At 49.0% G+C, this 16,928-nt stretch overlaps 1 protein-coding gene across 2 annotated transcripts; it reads right to left on the bottom strand.

Moving 5' to 3' along the window:
- Positions 1-943: 943 nt before the first annotated feature.
- On the bottom strand, positions 944-14,274 carry SEPTIN3 (neuronal-specific septin-3). Of its 2 annotated transcripts, none has more exons than XM_031656235.1 (9): positions 13,313-14,274; positions 11,547-11,628; positions 11,074-11,211; positions 9,182-9,299; positions 7,530-7,625; positions 6,433-6,529; positions 4,828-4,879; positions 4,453-4,546; positions 944-2,255 (listed from the first exon to the last, which is right to left on the bottom strand). In XM_031656235.1, the coding sequence occupies exons 1-9, from the start codon at positions 13,479-13,481 to the stop codon at positions 2,190-2,192; spliced, it is 912 nt and encodes a 303-aa protein (XP_031512095.1). In that variant the 5' UTR covers positions 13,482-14,274; the 3' UTR covers positions 944-2,189. The 2 variants fall into 2 exon arrangements, with proteins under 2 accessions (XP_031512095.1, XP_031512094.1); XM_031656234.1 differs by having other exon boundaries at positions 6,433-6,532; positions 13,313-14,269.
- Between the last annotated feature and the right edge of the window lie 2,654 nt (positions 14,275-16,928).

Raw genomic sequence — 16,928 nt, 5'->3', positions numbered from 1 at the left:
TTCCCACCATTCATCTGTACCTTGCACTCAGCCTACAGAATGTTGAGGCCTCAAACATAACTGCCTACAGTTGTCACGTTCAGAGAAATAATATATAAGGAAATATTGTGTTATTTGCTGGCTACCATAAAGAGTGTGCACCTTAAGGAGAGGAAGGGTTGGTTTAAGTTCAAGAAAGATACAAGCTAGTGCTTAAGTTTTAATCCTTATTCACTGTAAAATAAGCAGGTATCTAGGTAAGATGGGTCCACTCCTTTTATTTATTTTTTATGTATTTATTTTTGAGACAGGGTCTCGTTGTATTGCCCAGGCTGGTCTTGAACTCCTAGGCTCAAGTGATCCTCCTGCCTTGGCCTCCCAAAGTTCTGGGATTACAGGCATGAGCCACCACGCCCAGCCAGGTCCACTCCTTTCATAGACTTGGTCCTTACACATTCAGGAAAAAGGAGGGGAAAGCCAGAAAGTTAACTGAATGGAAATAAGCATCATTTTCACCGGAGACAGGCTGTGTTTTGCACAGCATCCTTCAAGGTCAGGTGCGATAGTTCCATCACTCACTCATTTTGTTGTTGTTGTTGTTGTTGTTGTTGTTGTTGTTGTTGTTTTTGAGACAGGGTCTTGCTCTGTTGCCCAGGCTGGGGCACAGTGGTATGATCTCAGCTCACTGCACCTCCAACCTCCCATGCTCAAGCCATCCTCCCACCTCACTGCACCTCAACCTCCCATCCATTACTCACTTTGGATATAAAACACTAGAAAATAATGACTGAGGCCCGACCTCACGCCAACTGAACATGAACTGAACATGAACTGACCTCACAAGGTGTTTTCATCTCTAATATCTGTAGCTATTTCTTACCAAGAGAGTCTCACCCTCCACACATGGGTGAGATGACATAACGGCTGATTTGGTCAAGGAGCACAAATAAGACAGGCCAAGCAGTTACTGTTCAAACAGCAATGTTTAGTTGTACAACACATAAAGTCTAGCAACAATTACAGGACCAGTTTGAGTGTCTGTTTGCTTGTTTTCAATTGGGAAATTTAACTGTAATGTCACCATAAGATTGGCTGGGACTGGTAACATTTTAGAAATGGGTCGTTCTTGCATCCCCTAGGTATGGGCCTCTTGCTCCATCAGGACTTGGTTGTAGATGAATGGCCCACAAGTCACCAGCCTTTGAGCAAGTTGTGTCCAGGTGGAGACAGGGAGGGGGTGGGCAAAGGGGAATTCTATAAAGACACAGTGTGTGGGGCAGTGGCAGTCAACATTCGCAAACATTCATGCATCTGATGGGGGGCTTTGCCCTCCCTTGGGTATTTTCCATTAGCCTACAGTGACCACCTGTGGCCAGGCTAATTCATTACTCACATTAATGGGGAAGGGGGTTGGGGGTAGAAGTAGGTAGGGTAGGTGGGAAGAGATCCTTCTTATTGCTGAGTGGACAGAAGGGTGTTAGTTTTTCCTTAGCATGTACGTATTGTGGGTTTCTGGGGGTTTGTGTATTTAGTTTTTGTTTGTTTGGACAGAAGAACGTCAACTCCAGCAATGTCTTCTTAGGAAAACCACTCTTCCTTAGTAGCTGCGTTATGCGGTGAGGAGGATGTACAGCCGCACTCTGGGCCAGCCACAAGTGGTGATTTTTTAAAAAGTGATCCTAGCCCTTGCTCCCCAACATCTGTAGTGACCCACCCTCATGAATACTTTTAAGTGATGAAGGAGACACCCTTGTCCCACGTTGGGGCCCACACAATTGATCTCAATGAATCTAGTAAGCAGAAAAATTGCTTTCTTGACTTTTTAAGGAAGCCAAGAGTAGCTCATGCAGATGAATGGGTAGGGAGCAATGCCATTGCCCTTAGAGATGGTTACAAGTAGCTGGGATGGGCTTACAAGGGCAGAAGAAACTCTTAATGAGTTCTTTCGCCTTGCAGATGGGCTGGGACCGGCTGACACAGATGATGTGGTAGGGCAGTGCTGGCAGAACCCCACTCCACTGGGAGGAGAGGAGTGGTTTGGATAAATGGAAGATGCAACTGTCCTAAAGAGGCAGCTGGCCCCTCCCACCTACTGAGGGCTGAGAGGGGCTGTGGTGGTGAGCTGGACGAGCACAGCACTAAAAAGGGCCTGGCCCTGAAGCAATAACAGCTGAGAGGAATGGAGGGAGAAGCAGCGCTTGAAATGGACTTCATTCAGCAGTGGGGCAGGGGGTGGCTGGCACAGGTGGAAGGACAGTGCCCAGGAGGCCTTCTCCCTGCAGGGGGGTTGAGAACGGTTGAGGGTGTGGAGACCAGCAGCTGGCAGAAGACATATAAAATAGCTTCTCCAGGGAGGCTGAGATTATGGTTCAGGGGTGCCAGGCACCATTCCTACTCAGCCTCTCCAACGCCCACCTCCCATGCCCATAGATCTTCCCCTGCTGGTCCAAGGTCTCCAAACAGGACTGCTTCTATAGCAGCCAAGGATCCCTGTTCTGTTGAAGTGTAGTAACCTCTGGGCTGTAGCACTGCTGCTGTTCTATCCTGACAGGTGCCTACCCTGTAACTTTGTGAGCAAGGGAGGATGAGGGCTGGGTTGGCAGCCTCCAGGAAAGATCGAGACCATAGGTTTGGGGTCACCAGTGACCTGACCACCCCCCACCTTTCTCCTGGTCCACTGAATCTTGGGTCTTGAGTCTATGTTTTTTCCTAGCACCTGAGTGATAAAAGACTGGGATTATAAGTGCTGGGATTCGTAGAGGACCAGTGAAACACCTAGGCTGAACCAGGAAATGGGACAGGAGGTTGTATGAGGTTATTGTAAACAGTTTCACTTGGTGTTTTCCCGTTCCTAAGGCTAAATTGTTTCCCCGGCCCCAAATTTCATGAATCTTACAGATTAAAGGAAAAGAGTAACTTACTTGTAAAACAAACGGGGAAAATATATGCATTAATAAATATAGGGCTTCAGGGAAAGGCAAGAAAAACCTAAATGTATGAGGGTGGGTATCATTGGGAATGTCTGTAGGAGTCGGGAGGAGAGGGAATTAGGGAAAAGCAGAGAAAGACAGACATAAATGTAATTAGCTTCAGCACAAAAGTGATGGGGAATTGAAAAGAGAGGTCAAGTATGTATGAGGCAAATGGAGCAACAGAGAAGCCTGCTTAGAGGGGAGAGAAGTCTGACAGAGAAAAGGGAGGTGTGGTCAAAATTCTGTCTTTGAAGCCAAATCACTAAGAAAGACAAATAATGTATATTGTTTCTGATACTTCTTTAGAATTAGTTCTAGTATCTGATGTCCCCATAAAAGGTTGTCTCACGTGACTAGCATGTGCGCTTCCTTTAACTAGACACTGGGAACTGCATAACTCACTGTGTTTCCCTCTTTGCACTGGCTGCCTATGAGCTCAGGGCCTGTTCCAGTGCTTGACTACAGAAACTTTCTTTCCTATTCCTTTCTTTGCCCCAGATTTCTCTGGCAATCTCAGTTTATACTGTCCTGTACTTTTGTGATTTTATGTGAAGGCAGCCTAAAGTCATTTCTGGAAGCAGACTGGGCATAAATGCTAAATATAGGAATGAACCTAAAGTAGATTCATCTAAAAGGAAGTGAGAGATGTCAGAGACAGGCAGGAGAGAGGGAGAGAAAGCAGTGTATGAGGGAAGGAGGGAAAGGGAGAAAGAAGACAGAGTGGGAAGCAGAGACAGGCACTGACCCGGCAGCAGAGGCCAGGTGAGTGGAGAGCAGCAGTAGGCTCTGGTGACAGGTGGTAGCTTTGGGACAGTGAACATGACACAGACTGAAGGGTGGAGCTCCACTTGTAGGCACTGATGCTTTCTGCAAGAACCCAGCTCTGGCCTACTTCTCTGCCTTCTCATGGCCTTTCTTGTCCCAGGAAGCCCCTGCCTTACCTCCAGACCACCCCCCACTTACAGGGAGGGTTGTCCTGAACTCCCTGCCCCCTACTCAGGTCTAGTTCCGCTGCCATCTGTCCTTGGAGAATCTCTATAGCCCCAGATTGTGTGCAGGTTCTGAGAGAAGAGTTGCCTGTGGCTCACCTGCTCCCAACACTTTTAAATGAAACCTCCCCGAGATCTCCTGAGTGAGGCAGAACAGCTTTGTTTTGGGACACAAGGAAAGGAGACAGATAATGGACAGGCATGGAGGAGCCAAACTTACAAGGGACTCTCCAGGGAGGGCAGTGAAAATACCTCACCCCTGCATGCACACACACAGGCTCTCTCGCTCTCTCTTTCATACACACACACACACACACACACACACACACACAAAATGTAGACAAGATGCTCCACAAATACCAGACAGGCCTGCCTGCGGGACAGAGTTGAGAGGAAGAAGGTGGTTGGTGGTGGTATCTGGGATGTGTGTGTGTGAAGTGGGTATGTGTGATGACACAGAGAAGTGGTCGTCATGGGTTACTGTCGTGGCTTTCCTCTGTGACCACGCTCACCGGAGGGAGGCCTCCATTGTCATTGAGCCGCTTGGCCCTGTAAGTCTCATAGTGGATGTTGTGTGTCACTTCCTTGAGGTCCTGGAGGTGGGTCCTAGAGGACACAAGGTAAGAAGAAGAGGGCTGCAATTAGGGGCAGGAAGAGGAGGCGGTGACACACATCACTTCGAGTGACTGGACCCAATGACTGGGACCCACTCCCAGGAGCTAAGGATTCTTCTACAGCCCCTTCCAGTCTGTGACAGGAGCTGGAACTGGGGCAGAAAGCTCCGTCAGAGAGACCTGGAGATGCAGGAGATGAATCTGAATATGTAGACCCTGACCCCAAATAATTCAGCCTGCCATCAGGACACAGCTGGAGGGGAGACATCTTACCTGATGACAAAGTCTCGAAGCAGGGCAAACTCACAGTGATTGAGGTTTTCCACTATGAACAAGACAAAACAAAGCAAAACAGGTAGTCAGTTCATCAAGACAGCAACACCCAGGAGGTGAACGTCTGTTCGGGTCACGGAGGCATTTAGGAGAAAGCTATGGGACAGGTTATTTTTTCTAACCCTTCCAGAGGTTTGCTTACTTGGGTGTACTGGATTTGATTCATTGAACAAATATTTATTAAGCAGCTACAATGGGCACAACACTCTTCTAGACGCTGTGGAATAGTAGCCAAGAGGGACTATAATTTTTACCATTTTATAGAAGAGAAAACTAATACTGAGTCTGAGAAACTGGCCAAGGCCTAAGACACACTTCCCATTCTTCAGAAGCTTATAATCCGATTGGAAGTAACACAGAGAAAATAATTGAGCCATTTTAAAAAGGTCATGCACTACATGACAAATCCAATTCAACATATATTGAATACCTAGTATTTGCAAATCACTGGCAAAGCACTGTTGGAACAGAATGAGGATTAAGACAAGGGGCTGGGTGCTGTGGCACACGCCTGTAATCCCAGCACTTTGGGGAGCCAAGGTGGGAGGATTACTTGAGCCCAGGAGTTCGAGATTAGCCTGGGTAACATAATGAGACCCCACCTCTATTAAAAATAAAAATAAAATTGCCAGACATGGTGGCTCACACCTGTAATCCCAGCATTTTGGGAGGCCAAGGCAGATGGATCACCTGAGGTCAGGAGTTCAAGACCAGCCTGATCAACATGACAAAACTCCGTCTCTATGAAAAATACAAAAATTAGCTGGGCTAATTTTTTGGGCTCAATAAAAAATACAAAAATTAGGGTCTGCACCTGTAGTCCCAGCTACCTGGGAGACTGAGGCAGAAGAATTACTTGAACCTGGAAGGCAGAGGTTGCAGTGAGCTGAGATTGGGACAGCTCACTGGCTGGATTGTCATCCAGCCTGAATGACAGAGCAAGATTCCCTCTCAAAAAAAAAAAAAAAAACAAAATCTGCGTCTGAAATCAAGTTTCACCACTAACGAGTTATGTGACTTTGGACAAGGCTTTTAACCTAAGCTTCCAGTGCTTTAGTGGCTTATATTCTGAGAACAGGAGCACCCACCCTCCTCCCTTCATAGGGTTATTATATTGAATGAAATCATTGAAGTGATTCTTTGACCACTTTCAGAATCATCAAGACCCGCCCAAGGTCACATCCATTCATAATAAAATGGAAATGGCAACACCTGAACAACCCTTCGGCAGTTTGTCAGATCACATCCCTCTTTCTATGAAAACCTTTCTCCAGTTTTTCCAGGCCTTACTAATCTCTCCATGTTCTGAACTCCTTTGATGCACCAAGTCAGTGCCACCCAGTCAGGTGCTAAATCAGTCTCTCGTTACTCCTGCCTGTGAGCATCATCTTCTCAATGAGACTGTAATACAGCTCCTTATGAGCAGAATCTGGCTGGCATTCATTTCATATGTCCTGAGACAGTGCCTTGATCTATAGATGCTTAATAAATGGTGACTGGATAACTGATCAGCAACCAGTTCTTTCAGAAGATGCAGTGAATTACCTTCGATGATCCCCCATGGAGTTTTTCGGCCGAGGACCCTTTTGCCATTCACTTGGTACTCCTTGTCACTTCCCACCACAGCAAAAGGCATGCTCTCCTGCTATATGGGGCAGAAACACAAACCAGACACATGTGCACCGTCATCCTCCAACAACCTGGACATCCAGGAGCAGGACGGCATATGGTCCTCTAGCCTTGAACCACACACCTCTGATGCTCATTCAGAGATACCACTGATGGCAAGGGCAAGGCTTGGTCTCTTGAAAAGAGCACCTGACTGAGATTCAAGAGTCCTGGGTCCAGTCCTGATTGTACCACTGCCTGGCTGGTTAACCTCAGGAATCAGCTGTCCTTCAGCTGCAGAGAGCTTTGTACTTTCTTTTTTGAGACAGAATTTTGCTCTTGTTGCCCAGGCTGGAGTGCAATGGCACGATTTCAGCTCACTGAAACCTCTGCCTCCTAGGTTCAAGCAATTCTCCTGCCTTAGCCTCCCGAGTAGCTGGGATTACAGGCATGCGCCACCACACCCGGCTAATTTTTGCAGTTTTTGTAGAGATAAGTTTTGCCGTGTAGCCCAGGTTGGTCTTGAACTCCTGGGCTCAAGTGATTCTCCCACCTAGGCCTCCCAGAGTGCTGGGATTACAGGCATGAGCCACCACGTCCAGCCAATTTAATTTTTTTAAAGTTATTCTAGAGGGGGAAAATAGCCTATAAGCCACTCAATCTAAGCCCTGCATTTCATAGAGGAGAAACTGAGGCAGGGTCTGACCAGAGCATAGATCATCCTGGACCCCAGCCCAATGCTCTTCCTGCCTGCTGCCCCTCCCATCACCTCACATACTGTTTTTGTCAGACCTTGTGGGGGGAAAGAAGGCTTTTGTGTGGTCTGGGGATAGAAGGCTTTTTTGGTACAGGGAGCCCTTTTGTGGGTTCACAGTCCAGGGCCATAGTCCTCCTCCTCCCCCCATGTCACTTCTGGTATGGGTCAGGCAAGGTTGGGGGGAGTACAGAAAGTGAAAAGACAGAGGACGTGCACAATACACATCCTAGAGGTCCCAAGGGGGCATCTGTGGAGCAGCAGTGCCCCAGGCACCCACCCTGATTTTGTCATTCTCCGTCTTATCCTCCAAATCCTCATCAAATTCCTTCTGGGGGTAGAATTCAATGCCATTTACTTCAAGCTCCTTGCGAACCTAGAGGCGAGGAGAAGAAGCAAGGTAGTCAAGTGTCAGGATAATGGAAAAGAGGGGTGTGTGCACCTATGTGTGTGAGCTGAGGTCAGAAAGCCGAACCCAGCCTTGGATAATCCACAGTCATCTCTGAACTCTGAGACCCTGAGCAGCAGGAGGATGGTGAATAAATGCAAGCCCCAGCTATACAATTACAGCCTAGCCTGAGAGGAGGAAGAGGCTAGGTGGTACAACTTCAGGTCTCAGGCGCCTCGCAACCAGCTTGAGACTGAGATTTACACAAGCAGCACAGCTGAGTGCACTGGGGAGTGCTCAGATCCCTGCATGTTATATTCCTGATTGGAAGGAAGAAAGGTGAGGCTCCCCCTACTCCGAGACTGCCCTCTTTCAAGGTCGACTTCAGTCTTGCCTTCTCCAGGAAACCATCCAGGACCTCTTCATTGTTCTATTTGATTGTAAGTTTTGTCTGTCTGTTTGTTTGTTTGTTTGTTTGTGACAGTCTTGCTCTGCACAGAGTGGTGCGATCTCGGCTCACTGTAGCCTCCACCTCCCGGGTTCCAGTGATTCTCCTGCCTAGGCCTCCCGAGTAGCTGGGATTACAGGCATATGCCACTACGCCCAGCTAATTTTTTATTTTTAGTAGAAATGGGGTTTCACCATGTTGGCCAGGCTGGTCTCGAACTCCTGACCTTAGGTGATCCACCCGCCTTGGCCTCCCAAAGTGCTGGGATTACAGGCGTGAGCCACCGCCCCCAGACAATTGTAAGTTTCTTAAAGGCAGCAATTGTCTTTTCATTTCTCTCAAATCTCCCCTCCCCAACTCTGTACATCCAGCACAGGACTGAGCTTATAGAACATGCCAGTGATGGCCAGGCGTGGTGGCTCACGCAGTGGCCTGTAATCCCAGCACTCTGGGAGGCCGAGGCGGGCAGATCACGAGGTCAGGAGATCGAGACTAGCCAAGACCATCCTGGCTAACACGGTGAAACCCCATCTCTACTAAAAATAAAAAAACAAAATTAGCCGGGCGTGGTGGCAGGCACCTATAGTCCCAGCTACTCAGGAGGCTGAGGCGGGAGAATGGCGAGAACCCGGAAGGCAGAGCTTGCAGTGAGCCAAGATTGCGCCACTGCACTCCAACCTGAGCAACAGAGACTCCAAAAGAAAAAAAAAAAAAAAAAATGAAGAAGATGCCAGTGAGGAGGACTAGTGGCCAGATGACTAAATCATCAGTCTAGTCGTCAAGTCCTTCAAGTAGGCTAATGTTTGAGGAGTGATTTCTTATGTTCACAGTGATACATGTATTCAGTGGTCTTCACAGACAGGTTTGGAAGGTGGGAAGAAGGCAGCCTGGAGCTGCGCCATCTTTTCTTCATCATAGTCCCCAGATACCACCAACCTCAGCCCTTTGAATGGTTAAGTAGGGGCTGGGGTGGAGAATTGGGGGAGGGTTGAGGGTGGGGGTAAAGGCAGAATGATGAGGGCTAGGACATGGCCTGAAGCCAGTGGAGAGAAAGGAGGGGATGGGAACAGGAAAAGAAGACAGGAGGCCTTCTCACCCTCTGCTTGAATTCAGACTTCTCCTCCAGGGTCATGGTGTCAGCCTTAGCGATGACAGGGATGATGTTCACAACCTTGCTGAGGTGTTTCATGAACTCGAGATCCAGAGGTCGCAAGCTGGGTCACAGAAAAGGTGGGATCGTCAGAGCCACCTCGCCCTCCCCAACTCAGCAACCGCCACCACTCCAGGACACCGCAGGAGAAGAGGACTGGGCTGGGCATCTGGCTGAGGCCCCGAGGCTGCTACCTCTCCTCTCCGACACAGCCCCACTGCCCTGCCGTCTGCAGAGCAGCCTCAACACCTGCCTTTTTCTTCTTCAGTCCCCATGCAGATCCTGCCTCTCTGTAAGCCCCCCTCAAACCACCACTTCATGACATCTTTTCTGACTCAGGGATTTCTTTCTCCTTGGAGCATCTGTGGACTGTTGTCTCTACTCATATGTCTTTGTGCGTGTGTGCCTTTTTTCCTTTTTTGTCTGTCCTAAAAATAAAAAACAAACAACAACAACAACAACAAAAAATGACACTGTGTGGTTTTGTTTTGTTTTGTTTTGAGACAGGGTCTTGCTTTGTCACCCAGGCTGGAGTGCAGTGGTATAGTCATTGGCTTATGGTAGCCTTGACCTCCAGGGTTCAAGCAATCTTACCACCTCAGCCTCCAGAGGAGCTGGGACCACAGGTACACACCACCATGTCTGGCTAATTTTTAAATTTTGTGTAGAGACAATGTCTTGCCATGTTGCCCAGGCTGGTCTCGAACTCCTGGGCTCAAGCAGTCTTCCTGCCTCGGCTTCCCAAAGTGCTGGGATTATAGGCGACAGCCACCATGCCTAGTATGTATGCCTTGTTCTGCCTATCAGACTACTTCTTGACAGGTCTCCTCCTAGCCCCCAGAGTTAGTTCTGCAGGGCCAAGCTAGGGGCCCTGCCCTTCCCACAATTTGACAGTCTATGCCCCCATCCTACCTCAGGCTCTGAGACCCCAACTTGGCTCTATTTTGCAACCTCGGGGACTCATTAAGTCAGGTTGTCTGATGGTTCATTCTGACTGGGGGGGTCGAAGCCTAGGGAGGGATAAAACCAGCCTTCTGTTGAGTTCCCAGGAGTCTTGTTTCATCTCTCTCCTCCCCCTACCATCACTGCCTGGTTCCTACAAAATTTGGGGCCTAACTTGCTTGTGCCATTCTCTGAAGAGCTTAACTCTGGCCCAGCATCTGGGCTTAGTAACATTATGGGACCCCCTCCCCCAATCTCTGCAGGAAGGTTGCTGGCCTGCCCCCTGGGATCTCCATTCTCTGCCTGTTCCCAGCACTTCCTTCATGGGGTCCACCCGTCACTCACAATCAGAGTTCCCAACACGCTTGTGTGTGTCTTATTCTGCCTATCAGACAGTACTTCATTTTAAGGGTTGGCCTTCATCTCTGGACACACGATGCCTCACTCCAGGCTGGTACCTTCCAAATGCCTACAGCTGGGTCCCTACCCTCCAAACACCAGCCCCAATGCGGGAGCCCTGCCCTGCCCTGCCCTATTTCACCCTTCTTGCTGCTCCCCCCAACTCTAATTATTTTCCAAAGCAGGTATTTGGTGAATAAATGAAGTGCCCTCTGCTCACACACACCAAGTCCTCTTTGCTGATACAGTTGTGCTGTGCTGCTGGGACACCAGTGGGCAGATACTGGTGGCTGATGTTGGACAGTTTTAACCTCCTAGCAAGGAAGTCAGACTTCCTCACGGAAAGTCTGAGGAATCGCAAGGTCACGGGCCATGACTATATTCCAGCCCATCTGGCCCTCCCTAGCTGAGTCAACGGATGGATCATCCGATCCAGAATGGACACAGATGATGCGAACCAGACCGGGCCTGGCAATAGGGGCGGGGTTGGTACATACGAGTGTCCTGTGGGGGAGATGAAGTAAAGGCAGCAGTGGACACGAGTGTCAGGGATGCGCTTCTTCCTGGCGATGTTCACCTCCTCCTTCAGGAATTTCTCGTACTGCTCATTGATGTACTTCTCAATGGGCTCCCAGCTGATGGGGGGGAAAGTAGATAGATGCATCAGAAGAAGAAGACCTAGGGCTCAGTTTAGGCATGGTCTGGTAGCAATCTCCTTACATCCATCTCATTCCCTGGTGGGCCTAGAATACTTGCTGCTGGATTCCCCCTCAGCCCCCGCATCGATGGCTTTCCTGGATGGTTAGTTAGCAGGGGTGGAGCTCCCCAGGGACCCTGGCCTCTGCCTGGGCTGTCAGGAACTGCGGAGCATGGAGGGTGCAGATGGTTCTCAACGTAAATGAATCTGCACCATAGTAAGTATCTTCCCAGCAGAGTTTTTAGGGCAAAGATCTCAGAGGCAGACAGATACCAGTTTTCATTGTTGATTTGGTCTCCAAAGCCCGGGGTGTCGATGACGGTCAGCTTCATTTTAACACCACCTTCCTCTATCACTGGGGGTGAAAAGAAAATGTACCAGAGAGGTCAGTCCTACAGCTGACCCCGGGTACCTGGCAGCCTACTAGCTAGGGAGACCCAGGCCTCTTCTTCAGGATCAGTTATTGGAAAAGTCAAATTTAGGGTCTTCTCCATCTCAATAATCATGGCTCATGCTGTTCCCTGTACCTGGAAACCCCTCTCTACTCATTTCTTTTTTCCTTCTTCTTTTATTTATTTATTTATTTATTTATTTATTTTTGAGACGGAGTCTTGCTCTGTTGCCCAGGCTGGAGTGCAGTGGCGCAATCTCGGCTCACTGCAAGCTCCGCCTCCCGGGTTCACGCCATTCTCCTGCCTCAGCCTCCCAAGTAGCTGGGACTACAGGCGCCCGCCGCTGCGCCCGGCTAATTTTTTCTATTTTTAGTAGAGACGGGGTTTCACCATGGTCTCGATCTCCTGACCTTGTGATCCACCTGCCTCGGCCTCCCAAAGTGCTGGGATTACAGGCGTGAGCCACCGCGCCCGGCCATTCTTTTATTTTTTTTGAGAGACAGGGTCTCACTCGGTCACCCAGGCTAGAGTGCAGTGGTGCGATCACTGCTCACTGTAGCCTCGAACTCCCCAGCTCAAGTGACCCTCTTGCTTCAGCCTCCCCAATAGCTAGGACTACACGTATGCACCATTATACCCAGCTAATTTTTTTTTTTTTTTTTTTTTGAGGCCAGTCGCTCTGTCGCCAGGCTGGAGTGCAGTGGCGGGATCTCCAGCTCACTGCAAGCTCCGCCTCGGGTTCCATCATTCTCCTGCCTCAGCCTCGGTAGCTGGGACTACAGAGGCAACCCAGCCCGGCTAATTTTTGTATTTTTTAGTAGAGCGAGGGTTTCACGTGGTCTCGATCTCCCTGATGCTGTGATCCGCCGCCCTACGGCCTCCCGAAGTGCTGGGATTACAGGCATTGAGAGCCACCGGCGGCCCCCAGCTAATTTTTTTTTTTAAGAGACAGGATTTCAGGCCGCTCACAGTGGCTCTATCCCAGCACTTTGGGAGGCTAAGGTAGGCAGATCACGAGGTCAGGAGATGAAGACCATCCTGGCTAACATGGTGAAACCCCATCTCTACTAAAAATACAAAAAAAATTAGCCGGGTGTGGTGGCGGGCGTCTGTAGTCCCAGCTGCTCAGGAGGCTGAGGCAGAAGAATGGCGTGAACCCAGGAGGTGGAGCTTGCAGTGAGCCGAGATCGCGCCACTGCACTCCAGCTTGGGCGACAGAGCGAGACTTCATCTCAAAAAACAAAACCAAAAACAAACAAACAAACAAAAAGAGAGACAGGGTTTCACTGTGTTGACCAAGATGGTCTCGAACTCCATGACTCAAGCGATCCTCCCACTTTGGCCTCCCGAAGTGCTGGGATTACAGGCATGAGCCACCACACCTGCCCTCTCCTTACCTCTTTCTACCTGTCTAAATCCTGTACTTTATCATCCACCTCAAATCCCCCCTCCTTCCATTTGAGCTCCCTGCTCTCTCTTCCCTGAACCAGCAGTCTAAGGGGTTTGCTTCAGAGTGCAGTGCTCAAGTGTGTTCTGTCTTAAGGCTGCCTTTTATTGGTCTTATTCCTCAATAAGCCCCATTCTTTCCCCTTTCCAGCAGAGGCACTCACTGAACAAAGCCCATAGGGGTCCCTGCCTGGTCCTCACCATGCCCGATAGCTTTTATCTCCACTGTCTTGGGGATCTTCTCCTCCCGGTTCCAGCTGGAGGCTTTGCGGCTCACTTGGGATTTGAAGAGCGTGTTGACCAGCGTTGATTTGCCCAGTCCACTCTGGCCTACAGCAAAGCAGGAGGAGGAGGTAGGGAGACTCCGCATCCACCTTCTGAGCCTAATACTTCCCCATAAGCTTACAGAATTCTAGAGCCATGATCCAGGCCAACACCTTGTCTGACTACTCACTGGGGGATGGTAGGCAGGTGGGAATGGTTTCCTGCTTACTGCATGGGGCCTTGGGGAAACATCACTTGGATTCCATATTCTCTCCTTCCCAGAGTCCCAGGACCACTGGGAAAAGGGACAACCTCTGCATACGTCTAGTGTCGTGGTTGTCTGTTTTGTTGTGATTCGGTTTTTTGCTTAGGTTTTCACTTTTTAATGATACTAAAAGGAAAAACAGAAGGATTTTGCATCCTGATACTGCCTCACGGTGCATATTGTACATTCACATTTGTTACACAAATCTTTGTATCAGCCCTGTGGATCCTGAAGCAGAACTATCTTTATCCTCAGTTGAGATAGTCCTAGAGAGATGAATCCTCTTCTAACAAAATATGTGCAGAGCAACATAAACTAATACATGCAAGACCAGGAACTCGAACCCAAAGAACATCTTGTCTCTATATCCACTCTTCATTCTACTGTAGTGGTTTTTAGACTGTGCTCCCAGAAGCCTTAGTGTCCTGTGAAGATACATGTCAGAGAGGGCACTGTGAGAGGAGGAGGAGGCTGGGCAGGCAGGGCCTCTGCCTCCACTTCCTTCGCTATGGCTCCCTTTCACCTGTTTTCCAGATGCATATCTGCAAAAGATTTCATTTCAAGAAAAAGTTTCACAGCTACAGAGCATTTGAAAACCACTGGTCAGGCCAGGTGCAGTGGTTCATGCCTGTAATCCCAGCACTTTGGGAGGCCGAGGTGGGTAGATCACAAGGTCAGGGGCAGATCGAGTCCATCCAGGCTAACATGGTGAAACTCTGTCTCTTCCAAAAAAAAATACAAAAAATTAGCCGGGTGTGGTGGCAGGTGTGCCTATAATCCCAGCTACTCGGGAGGCTGAGGCAGGAGAATGGCATGAACCTGGGAGGCGGAGCTTGCAGTGAGCTGAGATCGCACCACTGCATTCCAGCCTGGGCGACAGAGAGAGAATCCGTCTCAAAAAAAAAAAAAAAAAAAAAAAAAAAACACCACTGGTCAGGCCAGGCACAGCGTCTCATGCCTGTAATCCCAGCACTTTGGAAGGCCGAGGCGGGCACATCACTTGAGGCCAGGAATTTGAGACCAGCCTGGCCGACATGGCAAAACCCTGTCTCCACTAAAAATACAAAAATTAGCCAGGCATAGTGGCACATGCCTGTAGTCCCAGCTACTCAGGAGGCTGAGGATCATTTGAACTCAGGAGGTGGAGGTTGTAGTGAGCTGGGATCATGCAACTGTACTCCAGCCTGGGCAACACAGCGAGACTCTATTTCAAAAGAAAGAAACCCACTGGTGCTTCTCAAACTTCAACATGTACAAGAATCCCACAAGAAAGACTTGCAATTGACAAGCAGCCTTGGCATTGTCTGGACACTAGTAGAAAATGCAGTCTCAGGCCCTACCCCAGACCTATTGTTCCAAATCTCCATTTTAACTGGGCTTCCAGAAGAGTCCTATAGACAGTAAGATCTAAGAAATACTGGGCTAGTGCATTCTTGTGATTATATTAGAAAAAGAATCATGCTGGGGGACAAGGGCCTAGAGTTCCAGACCCGCCTGCATTGTTTTCCCTGAATGCCTTTGGATTAGTCATGCCTTGGTTTCTTTACTGATAAGACGGTGAGGAGAGAGGATATTGGACAAGACCAGGGATGGTAAATAAGGTGTATTTCTCATTCCTGCTGATTATCTGGTAGTAGCCACCTAGATCATTATGTTAAAAAGGCTATGTCTGGCCTCAGCACTGAACACGTGCCATGACTGACCAGCAGTCTGCCATGCGCACCACTGGGGAGAGAAGTGGCTCACGGGTCTTGGATTTGCCATGCTTGCTCTGAGATGTTTTCTAAGAGCATTCATTCATTCATTATTCTTAGGTGCCAAGTGTTGTCCTAAAATTTGGAGGTACTATGGTGAACAAAACATCATCCTTACCCTCAAGGAGCTCTTTAGTGTGAGAGAGACCAAAACATAAGCAGACAATTATAGTATGTTGCAATAACCAGTATGAAAGAGAATAACCGCAGGGTATTGAAGCAGCATTGCCAAGGGAATCCAACCCAGTCTCTCTGGGACTAAGGAAGACTTCTGGAGAAATGCAACTAAGCTGAAACCGGAAGGTTGATTTCAAAAAAGTCATGAGTTCTAGCCAGAGGGAACAGCAGACGTGAAAGCTCTAGGGTAGGAGAGAGCATGGCACGTGGACGAGCACTGCCTCTCATGAGTGAGGAGTAGAATGTTAGATGGGAAGTGGTCAGAGATGAGTTGGAGAGGTAGCATCAGGGCAGTCTAGGAGTTTAAACTTATCCTGAGGTTAAAGGAGAGTTATTACAGAGTTTTAAGTAAGTTGGGTGACTTGATAAGTTTTGCAAGGTGGGAAGATTATTTGGTCACTGGTGGACAGGGGATTGGAGAGGAAAGGAGACAGAGAGCTAGGAGGGTTGGTGCCACTCCGAGTGTGGCCCATAGTGGCCCAGCTGCCAGGGTCCCTGAACCATTTGCTACCAGTTCTTGAGATAAGAAGTCTGCCTCAGGAGAGAAATCTACCTTGTCACTGAGCACACTGTTTAGCTCAGTGGAGGTTTTTTATAGCAAGATTTTCCAGATGATTTATACTCTGGCCCAAGCCCCAGCTGAGCTTATCTTGCTGCAGGTCAGCACTTTGACAGCACAGAGTCAGGTGGCCACGGCAAGCCAGGTGAGAGACCTAGCTCAGTATAGGGTGGCAGCAGGAGAGAGGAGAGAAGTGGGCAGACGTAAGAGGTATTTGTGAGGTAAAATGGACAGGACTGGATGACTGATTGGGGGACGAAGGAGGAACAGTACAGAAGGATGAGGCCAGATTCCTTTTTCAGCACTGACTGGCCATCTCACTGAGATGGGGCAGAGGTCCTTTCCCACTTTTTTTTTTTTTTTTTTGAGACAGAGTTTCACTCTTGTTGCCCAGGCTGCAGGCTGGAGTCCAATGGCACCGTCTTGGCTCACTGCAACCTCCGCCTCCAGGCTTCAAGTGATTCTCCTGCCTCAGCCTCCTGAGTAGCTGGGATTACAAGCATGCACCACCATGCCCAGCTAATTTTTTTTTATTTTTAATAGAGACAGAGTTTCACCATGTTGGTCAGGCTAATCTCAAACTCCTGTCCTCAGGTGATCCACCCACCTCAGCGTCCCAAAGTGCTGGGATTATAGGCGTGAGCCACCACGCCCAGCCCCTTCTTACTCTTTTATTTTGTTTTGAGATGGAGTCTCGCTCTGTCACCCAGGCTGGAGTACAGTGACCAGATCTCAGCTCACTGCAAGCTCTGCCTCCCGGGTTTACGCCATTCTCCTGCCTCAGCCTCCCGAGTAGCT

Source organism: Papio anubis, chromosome 16, assembly GCF_008728515.1.
Source record: "Papio anubis isolate 15944 chromosome 16, Panubis1.0, whole genome shotgun sequence".
Classification (NCBI taxonomy): Eukaryota; Metazoa; Chordata; class Mammalia; order Primates; family Cercopithecidae; genus Papio; species Papio anubis.
Note: the sequence above shows the minus strand (reverse complement) of the source record. Positions and strands in the feature narration are given on the sequence as shown.